Source organism: Schizosaccharomyces octosporus, assembly GCF_000150505.1.
Source record: "Schizosaccharomyces octosporus yFS286 unplaced genomic scaffold supercont6.1, whole genome shotgun sequence".
NCBI lineage: Eukaryota > Fungi > Ascomycota > Schizosaccharomycetes > Schizosaccharomycetales > Schizosaccharomycetaceae > Schizosaccharomyces > Schizosaccharomyces octosporus.
Window position 1 is genome coordinate 1860213 of NW_013185619.1, and position 11603 is coordinate 1871815.

Here is an 11603-nt window from a genome sequence, read left to right on the forward strand (position 1 = left end):
ATACACGAAAACATATACTTAATAAAGGTCGTTTGATTTGTACTTTGTAAAGGACGAATCGAGTTGTTGATCTACCAATTGCTTTTGCAAATTACTATTATTTGCTGAGTCCCAGTCTAAAACTCGAAAAACATTTACTCAAAAAACGTATTTCGAGTGAGAAATAAAACAATTTGTGAAGTAAATTCTAAAAAATCACAGGCAAATGGATGTCGTTTTAGAGTTTGCAGACAATCATGTCTTTGATTCACTGTACAGCAAAGTTGCGAATGTATTTCATGTCACTCCTTCTCTTGGAGTTTCTACCTTGAATAGTACTGCTCCCATATTAAACAGCGCTTCTAGTACTTCCTCTACAATCGCTTCGGCTTTCCTTGATCGCAATAACATTTTCCGACAAGGTATAAGTTTGTTTCTCATCACATGGGTTATGGGAACTTTATCCTATTTTGTTTCTGCGTCTATAGCTTACTTCTTCTATTTTGATCGCCAGGAAGCTAAGAGACACCCCAAGTTTTTGAAAAACCAAGAGTTGTTGGAGTTGAAGACTGCATTATCAAACCTTCCTGGTATGGCCGTATTAACATTCCCATGGTTTTTGGCTGAACTCCGTGGCTACTCTTATGCTTACGATGATCCAGCTGAGTATGGATACTTTTACTTAGGATTCTCTGTTATTCTATTTCTTCTCTTTTCCGATTTCTTGATTTATTGGATTCATCGTGGTCTCCATCACCCTTGGTTTTATGCTCCTCTACATAAATTACACCATAAGTGGATCATTCCTACACCATTTTCTTCTCATGCTTTCCATTTCCTTGATGGTTATAGTCAATCTTTACCCTATCATTTGTTTCCCTTCTTCTTCCCCTTAAATAAATATCTTTATTTACTTCTTTTTGGATCCGTCAATTATTGGACTGTCCTAATTCATGATGGGAAATATTTCTCGAACAATGCTGTGATTAACGGTGCTGCTCATCATGCTTCCCATCACATGTATTTCAACTATAATTATGGTCAATTTTTCACGTTGTTTGATCGTTTGTGTAGTTCTTACCGTCATCCCGATCAAGAATTGTTCAACGCCGAACTAAAGAAGGATAAGAAGATTCAAGAACAAAGAGTTAGTGAAATGGAATATATGCTGAAGAATGTTGAAGGGAAAGATGATCGTACGTATACGAGTAAGAAAGATGCCTAGAGTTACTCAATCCTTTTTGTCAGATTCTTTCGACGTATAAATTCACACTTTTGTTCCTCCCTCCTCCTGATTCTATCTCTACAGTTTCATTTTTTTTATGCCTTAACCACGTTAACAGGTCTTTTGTAGTTACGTCTTCACTAGATATTTACTAGTTGTATTGTTAAAACAAAAAAAATAAATAAGTACGGTTTTCCTGACTAAATCAAGTAATGTGTCAGTATTTATATGTCTACAAACTGTCGCGCACACGTCGCAAATTCCTTCTCAAAAATACCCTCCCTTGAAGTGGAGGAGTTGCAGATTTTATTTGTGTCCAGCTGTTAGCCCTCACTCGGTCGAGGTTTATTGAATGAGAGTGGCGATCTCGAATACCAAAAGGTCGATTTCGAACAATTATTACTTTGGTTTCAGACACGTCCAGGTCAGGAAGGTTTACAGACTCTAATGGTTTCTTAAATAAGCTGTCTAAAGCGGAATTGAATAAGTCCAGATTAGGTATTAGAAGAGTTTTCCGAAAGGTTGTATCAAAAGCAAAATCAATAGCCTTTGCTTCGTCAATTGGAATCAAATGAGACATGAACTGGCACGAAATAAAAAATCTTGTATATTAAGATGTTGAACATATACAGTCAGTAATGTGACGGCAATAGAGGATAATCAAAGGTGATTAAAAAAAGCTTCGGTGATGAGTATTTTAGACCACGATAGAAAATTAAAGGAGTATGGTGTTAAACAATTAGAGTCAAAGGCTTGGTATGCTGAAATCAAGTGTTTCGAGATTCAGAGATGTTCTGTCTTCATTCAATGGTTCGAATTAATTAAGAATACTGTATTTTAGTAATAGTTTTTGTAGATCCATGAATTGTTATTGACTAAGTTTCAATGGTCCAAGGTGAGTTCAATACGTGAAGTATACGTTGAACCACCAACATTCTGTTACTTGATTGAGCTTGTCGTGATTATTGATTAACTCTTCTTTTATGAATAAATAATGGGTTTTTTGATACAATGGTCCTTTACTCAAGGATTCATATTAGGACAGTTGTTAACGATTTCAGTTATTTACGTATTTCTCCGGTTTTTTCTGTTTTGTAATCCTCCACCGCAAGACTTAGCCAAAGAAGAAGAAAAGATAGAGGCAATTAAATCCCAACAGGCAAAACCTTCTCCTACTTCTTCTCCAGATGTTGCGAATGTCACTGACAACGCTAGACACTATTTTCAAGATACCCACTCGACTTTAGATTCGGAATTTTTGGATGCTCTTTACAATGTTAATGAACATGAACCTGAATCATTAGATTGGTTCAATGTTCTAATTGCTCAAGCTTTAACACAATTCAGACATGATGCAAGCTCGAATAACGTTGCTTTAAGAAGGTTAGAAGCAGTCCTAAATAAAGGTACTCAAGATAGGACAATGGTGGATCACATCTACGTGAAAAACCTTTCACTGGGTAGAGGATTCCCTGTTTTTAGTCACTGTAGAGTTTTACGCCGAGAGGAAGGTTCTTCTCATTTACGAGCAGAAATGTTAGTTTCTTTGAAGGATAATCTCACATGTACGGTTGAAACAAAGCTGCTACTGAATTTCCCAAAGCCTTCATTTGCGACACTCCCTCTGTCAATAACTATTAGCATGCGAAGATTTGTTGGAAAGGTATAAAAAATTTAAAAATATTTAGTGAACAAATTACTCATTGTTTTCTCACTTTGGCGCTATTACATCTTGCTAACCTATTGTAGATGATGATTCATTTTTCTCCAAGCAATGGAGCAGATCAGCCAGCTTATTTTAACTTTTCATTCGATCCAGATTTTGTTTTCTCTTTAGAAGTTAATTCTCTTATAGGAGCTAGATCGAAACTACAGGATATTCCTAAAATCACACAATTAATTGACTCTCGTGTCCGTCAATGGTTTATAGCTCGTTGTGTTTCCCCTCAATTTCAACAGTAAGTGTATCATAAATGTTTATACTCTATTAACCAAAACTAAAATAGAATCGCTATACCAAATTTTTGGCCCACTTCCGCCAAAGAAGGACATGCACGCTCACAAACAAGCGCAGACGTACATGGCAATATGTGATAGAATGCAAAAATAGAAAAATATTAATTAGTGTATTTTATTTTTGCCTCTTTGACAAAAACGGTGGGTATTTGCGACCGGGTATCCATCCGTTTATTTCATGTTTGAGCCACCACCGGTTACATTCAAAAATTACTCCCTCCATACTCATTCTGTTGATTATCCTCGCAATGTTTCTAGAATCATCAATGCCACTATGTTGGTTTCCCTCAAATCGAAGATTCCATCGTTGTAACATTCCTTCAATGTTAACTCTTGGTACATGGTACACATCGGAAAAATAAGCTCGAATGTCAACAAAGTGACCTTTTATCCAGTCCGGAATCTGTGTATTGCTGAATTTGAACTATGATGTTAGCTGACATGGAGAATTTAAAACCTGTAGTATTTTATTTTTGATGGAGGTCATTTTGATTAAACACCAGATTGAATACCTGTTTCGCAATGAACGATGCCATATCCCAGGGACCATCGCATGCCCAAGCCCAATTTTTTGGCTGACTCCTCGGAATCGCTCGTGAAGGTTCGAGGATTTTAACTTCATCAATTGATGGTTCAAGGATAGCTTTATGTTGTCTTAAAAATTCCGTTAGGTTTTCGAGTACCTGCTGGAACGGCGATGCTTCATCTATAACTGATTGTTGTATCCCAGTTAAGGATTTACAATAGTCAGATAATATAGGATTCATATTTGGCCGAACATAAGAATGAAATTCGTCGATAATCTCATTCGTATCCAAGTCATAAAGCAGACACGGAAATTCTATTATTTCATTATCAAAGGTAAATCCACATCCTTCCTCACAAGTAGCTTCAACGTCAACAATTAATAAGTATCGACTTTATAGTGAAAATCATCGAGTTAGTTAATGTATTTTCGTAAGACATTAGAAAATGATTCTGTGCATACAGATGAATTTTTGCTTGATTTTCTAGAGAATAAAGATTCCATTGTTCTTGTTTCTTTTTTTGTTCTAAACGCTGTTCCCGAAATCTGTATCGCCGACGCAATTTGTCCCTATCCTTGTAAGTGACTATACATATATGAGGCTAATAGTACAGAGCAAAATTGGAATTTAAAATACGTACTTGCTTCCTGATGAATTCAAACCAAGTTCTTCCAATGCTAGTCTAAGTTCTTCAACCGTCGACGGTGACTTTCTACTCATGGTATGGTCGAGTTGGCATTTTGATGATAGCTTTTCACATTTCCTCGAACTTAAGACAGAACGTGCATATATATATTTGTAATTTTATTTTTCTATAAAAAAAGGAAAAACAAAGTATTTATAATTAATTAATCAAAGCTTTCCAGCCTTTAAGGTCTTTGTATGAGAAGAAGTATCAGCAAAGGAAGTTCCAGGCATCAGTTCGGATGGAGGATTTTTCTACATTAAAGCAACCTACAGGAGCTTGGGAAGCGTCTGAAGAAGCTTCCGATACTCCTAGTTTACTCGTGGTTATATTAGATGCGAATCCAGCTTCTTGGTATTCACTTTCTAAACGTATACCCGTTTCAAAAGTATTGGCAGATATTAACGTCTTTTTAAACGCACATTTGGCATTTCATCATGATAACCGAGTTGCTGTTCTGGCTTCTCATTACAACAAAGTTGAATATCTATATCCGAAACCAGAGACCGAAGAAACTGTTCCTTTGTTAGATTCTGCGAAGGAAGCAAATACATATCGAAAGTTTCGAGAGGTTGATGATTTTGTTCTCACCGGAATGAGGCGATTGATGCATTCTACGTCAAGTATATCCAAAAAAACGCTGATGTCTGGCGCGCTATCCCGTGCGCTAGCTTATATAAACCAAGTGCAAAATCAAAAATATATCCGATCCAGGATAGTTATTTTTTCATTGACTGGTGATGTGGCTCTTCAGTATATCCCTACAATGAATTGCATCTTCTGTGCACAAAAGAAGAACATTCCAATTAGCATATGTAACATTGCAGGAGGAACACTCTTTCTCGAACAAGCTGCAGATGCAACAGGAGGAATTTATTTAAAAGTCGATAACCCCAATGGTTTATTGCAGCATTTAATGATGACTTTGTTTCCTGATCAAAATCTTCGGAAACATCTCAATACACCAAATCAGGCAAATGTTGATTTTCGGGCTACTTGCTTTTGTCATAAAAATGTTTTAGATATCGGTTTTGTTTGTTCAGTATGCTTGTCTAGTAAGTACACATTGTTAAAAGCCTCAAGAAGCTAACATTTATCTAGTCTACTGCGAACCAAGAGAGTTTTGCTCAACTTGTCAAACTAAATTTACTCCTAGCACATTATCCAAACGAAAATTTTCATAATTTATAACTTTGGATTATTTGTTAACGAGTTGGTTAATGAGCCAAGTACGCTGACAACTGGTGAGAAAGCAATAAATTATCAACGAGTTTTGTTTTATGAATAATTAGATATCAAGCGTACATAAACAGCACGGCCTAGAGTTCCCCTTGATAGTACTGATTAGTTTCAATCGGAGAGGGTGTATACAAGTCTGCATTGCATGGTTGCAATCTTGAAATGGATATGATAGAAAAAGAACACTAGAGAGACTTTAGGAACTAACTGCTTAATGAACGTTATTACAATTCTTTTTGAATTAAATTTAATTTCAGCTATATTTTCAAAACAAACAATAGCAATTTTCATCTTCGTCCTCCCTAATATTAATATTAAACCAATTTCTATTCATTAATCGCAACAGATTTTTATTAGTGCATTACCACCATAAGGACAACGACTAATCAAATTCTACCACCAAATAACATATAACTTATAACAGTTTCGTTTATTCTTCAATTTTTGGATTTATCTTTGGAAAAACATGGGTATCGAATGAAAACTGTATGATGTTTCTTAAAACTTTTGTACATACTTCAAGAAGAGCATTTAGCACCAATTTGGTGACAAATAAAGGGCATGTAGTGGTAATTGGAGGAGGCCACGCAGGAGTCGAAGCAGCTGCTGCTTCGGCAAGGCTAGGAGTACCGACAATTCTTTTGACAAGGTCAAGGAATGATATTGGACAAATGAGTTGCAATCCCGCTTTCGGGGGGATCGGAAAGGGCACATTAATGCGTGAAATTGACTCTCTCGGTGGTGTTGTTAGTGGTGTTTGTGATGATTCTGCTATTCAATTTCATGTTCTAAACAGGTCGAAAGGAGCAGCCGTATGGAGCCCGAGAGCCCAGATGGATCGTTCAATCTTCAAGGCAAATATGCAAAAGAGGATGAGTAATTATCGACCGAATCTTCAAATTCTAGAAGGTAGTGCTGTTGATATAACTACGACGCCAGATGCTTCTGGTAACCTAACCTGTTCTTCCGTTAAGCTCGCCGATGGTACAGAAATTGAAGCGAATGGCGTTGTTATTACAACTGGAACTTTTTTAGGTGCTAATATTAATGTCGGAAACAAACAGACACCTGCAGGTAGGCTTGGGGAAGCTCCTTCATTTCCTCTCAGTGATTGTCTTCGACGTCTGGGTTTTCAGATGGGACGTCTGAAAACAGGGACACCGCCACGTATACATCCTAAAACAGTTGACGTCGCGAATCTCTCGGAGCAAGTTGGCGATGAAGTACCAGAAGCGTTTAGTTTTCGCAACTTAAATGACAATTTTTTTCCAAAACTACCTCAACGCTCGTGTTACAAAACTTATACAACAGAACAAACACACGCACACATCCGTGATAATTTGTACCTAGCCCCTCATATGCTTGCTCATGATATCCATTCTCCTCGTTATTGTCCCTCTTTAGAAGCCAAGGTAACACGCTTTCCCGAAAAAAGTAGACACATTGTGTGGTTAGAACCAGAAGGTTTAAGCCCTGACTCTTTTTGGTATCCTAACGGGCTAAGTAACTCAATGCCCGAAGACGTCCAAAAATTAATTATCAGAACTGTTCCAGGGCTTGAGAACGCCGAACTAGTTCGTCCAGCGTATGGCGTGATGTATGATTATGTTGATCCTCGTCAACTCCATCCTACGCTTGAAACGAAAAAAATTCATAAGCTATTTACAGCTGGTCAAATTAATGGTACAACAGGATATGAAGAGGCTGCTGCGCAAGGTATCATAGCCGGTATAAATGCCGGTCTGATTGCTTTAGGTAAAGGACCTATTACCATACCTAGAAATGTTGCATTATTAGGAGTAATGATTGATGACTTGGTAACCAAAGGAGTTAAAGAACCTTATCGAGTTTTTACATCTAGAAGTGAATACCGACTTACCACGAGAGCAGACAATGCTGATTTAAGACTGGTCCCCTTGACGAAATCTCTTAATTTACTTGATGACAGCAGTCAATGGGATACGTTTTCGAGCACTAAAAGTTTAATAGACACTGTCATTTTTGACTTGAAGAACAAGAATTTGAGCTCTCAGCAGTGGGCCAAGCTTGGATTTTCGGTACCCTATGATGGAAAGTATCGAAGTGCCTGGCAATTGTTAACCTTTACTAATCTTAATGCAATGGATATTCTATTCACACTTCCTTCAGTGAAAGAACTTCCACGGAGGATACTTGAAAGAGTGATCATTGAAGGAAGATACGCATTTTACATCGGTCGTCAAGCATCTCAAAATAAGTTACTTTATTATCGAGATGAGTCCACTGTTATTCCTCTTAATTTTGACTTCGAAAAGTAAGTTTATTTCCTTCTTTCTAATAGTATATATATATACTAACAATCAGGCTGCAATCTGTTTCCGCAGAAGAATTAGCATTGTTAAAAACTATTCGACCTGTTACCATCGGACAATTGAAGCGGATTCCGGGTATTAAACCAAGTACAGTCATTTATATGCTTCGTCATGCCACTCACAATCCTAAAAAAGAAACTTGGATGCAAGAAGTTTTTAAGCCCATGTATGACTTCCATTCTTAGAAAATGTGGTTCTTTGTATGACACGTTCATGTTCTTCTCACAAATTGCATAACTACATGTACTAGATTATTTTTTCAAACAGATAGACTGAAATAAAACACAAAATTTATTACCTTAAATACTTTTTCCTTGAACAAATACCCGTTATTTTCTATTGTATGTATGAGTTTTAAATAACATAACCGTAAGACTGTAAAACGCTTTGTCCATCACCAGGCAAGTGCATGCTTATAATTTGGGACACTCGATTGGCATAGCGTTTATTAGCGGCGTTCATCTCCATAGCGGCATATTGCTTAAGATCAGTAATTTGAGAAAATGGATCCAAACGTTTGCCGCCACTAGTTGCCAATTTTGAGAAGGAAGCTTGGAACATCACTGAGTCAGCATCAATTTCGTCTACCATAAGATCTTCGTCAGCCTCGGTTTGGGTTTGTTCGATTGGAAGTTCGAATAACTTCAATAGCGATGACAAGATGGGAATGAAGAGGCGTTCATATGGGGAGTTATTTGATAGTAAAAGATCACTAGTGAGCAAGTGTACCATTCCAATCGCGGTGATTTTCCTATCTAAAGGAAGGGACAGCTTTTGAGTTTGAGGTAAAACAATTGAAGACATGACTTGTCCAAAAACTCCGGTTTGTACAGAATCCACACCGTGAATCAAATTATCTGGTCCGCATGAACCAGTTGTAGAAGCCGCTAAAAAGAAGAAAAATACGGTACAACGTAGTGAAAACCGTTCAGTACGAGAGTTTTTAAGGCGGCTTAATAATAAGAAAAAAATATGATTTATATAGGGAGCAAGAACGTTAGCATCGAAAACAGAGAAAACCCGATCAAGCAAATCAAAACCAAAATGATCGTTTATTTTTGAGGATATTAGCTTCCTATAAATTCCTAAAACGGGTTCCACAAAGTTATTTGAAACAAATATTTGGGGACCGCGGGTAATCATTGCTTGCAGAAGTCTTACCAAAGCAGGAATGTTTCCCTTGGAATCCCAAAGAGCTGGAGATAAACAAGGTTGTATCATATTGACAACGAAATCAGGCAAAGGTTCAGATCCACTTGCCTCAATTAATTGGGACAAGAGTTGTAAAACGTAAGGGATAAATTCAGTCACGTCCATGACTAAAACATTCTGGAAAACAGGAAGCAATGCAGATTCTAGTTGGGCGACGGTCTGAGGTCCTGACTTAGATAAGCTGCGAATAAACGCACCAAGTGCCTCAAATAAGTAGTGATTGAATTTAGGGTTAGAGGGATTTTTGCATACTTCTGTTGTTATTTTGGTTAAATGGGATAATGCAAGTTCAGCAAATGGCACGATGCGCTCTTGAGACATAATAATAACTCGCATTATAGCCTTCATCAAGTAGTCATTTTCAGCAAGTTTCTGAGGAGTAGCACCACTCTCGATAATGAAAAATAACTGTACTAATACCGGTTGGACAATCGGTTCTATAAGAAGACTAGTAAATATGTGTACGTGGTTATGACGGAGCGTAAGCAATAGATCTATGGCAATTGAAGCGTAAGTGTAAACAACAAAGTTTGGCAATTTCAAGAAACCGGCGATGACAGGTAGGATATCGACAAGTTGTTGGGACTGCAGTTGGTTTCTAAAAGTAAATACAAACTTAATATCTTCGGCTAATACCATAGGATGAACGCTACCAACAGGTTGGACTAAATCAGGTCTGATGTTGCTCTCAAAGAAACTTACAACATCAACCATTAGATTGGTAGAAGTAACTCCCAATCTAGAGGATTGACCTTTGATTGCGATAGCCGCAAATAATTGCAGAGCAGCATACTTCTTGTTCCAGTCTGATGCAGGATTTAAAGATGATTGTTGTAGACTAGCATTTATATGTGTAGTAATAACAGTGGTGATTAGCTGATCGAAGTGATCTAATAATCCCCGAACCAGTACGATGGCAGACCGAGAACGAGAATCACTATTGGATCCCTCCAAATCACGACGAACATACTCGAGGGGATCATCTTCAAAAAGCTCTTCATCAGATTCACGCAGGCAGATATTTGGAAGAATGACAAGCTCGATAAATTGTTGGAGAATAGGCTCTTGGCGGAAAAACTCTGCATGCCTACGAATTCGAATAACTGAGGTTAGAAAAGCCATAGCTTTTCCTACCAACACATCGTATTTCTCCTCCTGGGTAAGATTTGTGAGTAGCGTCCAAGTCATATTTACAAAATCGGTTAAATTAGTAAACACTTCTTCGTAACGAAGAGTATAAAGTTCAGCAATTTCACAAATACTGGCCTTTACCTTAATCAAGATATTGTTATCTTCATCTTCTAAAGCAGGATTCGAATAGATAAAGTAATTGAGAAAGGTGGTCATAAACTCTGTGATATGATCTTCAAAGAATTCTGGAATATCCTGACAATTTAAATCATAAAAAAGTTTGCACTGTAATAAAATAACCTGAAATAAGGTGTTTAATGATGCGACATCTTGAGGCCCGCTTGCCAAAAGAGCGTTGGTTTGCTTGAAGAGAGCAAGAAAGGGTTCACAAAAACGATCCAGCACATACTTAATCTCCAAAAACAATGCATCGCTTCGAAACAAAGGACGCCAACGCTTGAATATAGCATGAGCCGTAGAAAGTACAGAAATATTTGTATTCATGTCCACTGGGGAAAGTCGCGAAATCAAATCAGGCAGAAGAGAATCCCAGCGATCAGGAAAATCGAAATTGGCAATGTAGCCCACAACCTCGCCTAACTGTACCTGAATATTAGCAGGGCTTTTAAGCATGAGACTGATGATTTCGCGTTTGACAAGTTCGGCCACTTCGTCATTTATGCGAACAGTAGCATCCTCTTCAGCATCCCAATATCTCTTGATATAATTCTTAAAATATAAAGAAGCAGCAAGTTTAATACTAGGATCCGAGGTTGCGTCTGCAACAATGCTTAATAACTGAAGTGCAAAGCTTGCATCTTGAACTTCCCATGATTTTAAAGCTTCCTCGGCTGTATTCAATGTTAGTAAATTTCCAGCATAGTTTACTTACCAGATCTAGAGGTAACAGGGTTTAGAGTACCTGCAAGTAAAGCTGGAATCCCGTCCATAGTATGCGTGAAAGGGTTGTTGTGGTTGAAGGAAGGATGAAGAACGTGGGTACTATATAGGGGAAATCAGTATTGAGTCCATTCCACGGCATGATAGTTGCTTCTTTTATTCTTATGTATTTTATGAATTTAATTTGGATGAAAGAAAGCTACGTCTCGGATCCATGAAGAGAAAAGAACTCGCTTCCCTCGTCATGTACTCTTAGCACCTTATTAAATTTCATATATCTATATACAACTACATTGGAAAAGAACAATATTTATAATTTCGGAAGAGGAAGAGAATTC

The 11603-nt window shown here is 37.5% G+C and overlaps 7 protein-coding genes across 7 annotated transcripts; 4 read left to right on the top strand and 3 right to left on the bottom strand.

Annotated features, from left to right (window-relative positions):
- The first annotated feature begins 4 nt into the window (after positions 1–4).
- SOCG_03380 (C-5 sterol desaturase Erg32) lies at positions 5–1415 on the top strand. Its single transcript, XM_013161868.1, has one exon. The coding sequence runs from the start codon at positions 206–208 to the stop codon at positions 1202–1204; it is 999 nt and encodes a 332-aa protein (XP_013017322.1). The 5' UTR covers positions 5–205; the 3' UTR covers positions 1205–1415.
- On the bottom strand, positions 1372–2183 carry SOCG_03381 (uncharacterized protein). Its single transcript, XM_013161869.1, has one exon. The coding sequence runs from the start codon at positions 1782–1784 to the stop codon at positions 1437–1439; it is 348 nt and encodes a 115-aa protein (XP_013017323.1). The 5' UTR covers positions 1785–2183; the 3' UTR covers positions 1372–1436.
- SOCG_03382 (Mdm10/Mdm12/Mmm1 complex subunit Mmm1) lies at positions 2083–4138 on the top strand. The gene is made up of 3 exons (XM_013161870.1): positions 2083–2867; positions 2954–3162; positions 3211–4138. Exons 1-3 carry the CDS (start codon positions 2199–2201, stop codon positions 3296–3298), a joined length of 966 nt encoding a protein of 321 aa, XP_013017324.1. The 5' UTR covers positions 2083–2198; the 3' UTR covers positions 3299–4138.
- On the bottom strand, positions 3156–4606 carry SOCG_03383 (double-strand siRNA ribonuclease). Its single transcript, XM_013161871.1, has 4 exons — positions 4388–4606; positions 4209–4316; positions 3733–4138; positions 3156–3644 (listed from the first exon to the last, which is right to left on the bottom strand). Exons 1-4 carry the CDS (start codon positions 4465–4467, stop codon positions 3336–3338), a joined length of 903 nt encoding a protein of 300 aa, XP_013017325.1. The 5' UTR covers positions 4468–4606; the 3' UTR covers positions 3156–3335.
- SOCG_03384 (transcription factor TFIIH complex subunit Tfb4) lies at positions 4105–6041 on the top strand. Its single transcript, XM_013161872.1, has 2 exons — positions 4105–5487; positions 5534–6041. Exons 1-2 carry the CDS (start codon positions 4674–4676, stop codon positions 5614–5616), a joined length of 897 nt encoding a protein of 298 aa, XP_013017326.1. The 5' UTR covers positions 4105–4673; the 3' UTR covers positions 5617–6041.
- Positions 5842–11351, bottom strand: SOCG_03386 (karyopherin Kap109). The gene is made up of 2 exons (XM_013161874.1): positions 11258–11351; positions 5842–11216 (listed from the first exon to the last, which is right to left on the bottom strand). Exons 1-2 carry the CDS (start codon positions 11313–11315, stop codon positions 8377–8379), a joined length of 2898 nt encoding a protein of 965 aa, XP_013017328.1. The 5' UTR covers positions 11316–11351; the 3' UTR covers positions 5842–8376.
- Positions 5980–8349, top strand: SOCG_03385 (tRNA uridine 5- carboxymethylaminomethyl modification enzyme). Its single transcript, XM_013161873.1, has 2 exons — positions 5980–7964; positions 8015–8349. Exons 1-2 carry the CDS (start codon positions 6160–6162, stop codon positions 8205–8207), a joined length of 1998 nt encoding a protein of 665 aa, XP_013017327.1. The 5' UTR covers positions 5980–6159; the 3' UTR covers positions 8208–8349.
- Positions 11352–11603: the final 252 nt, after the last annotated feature.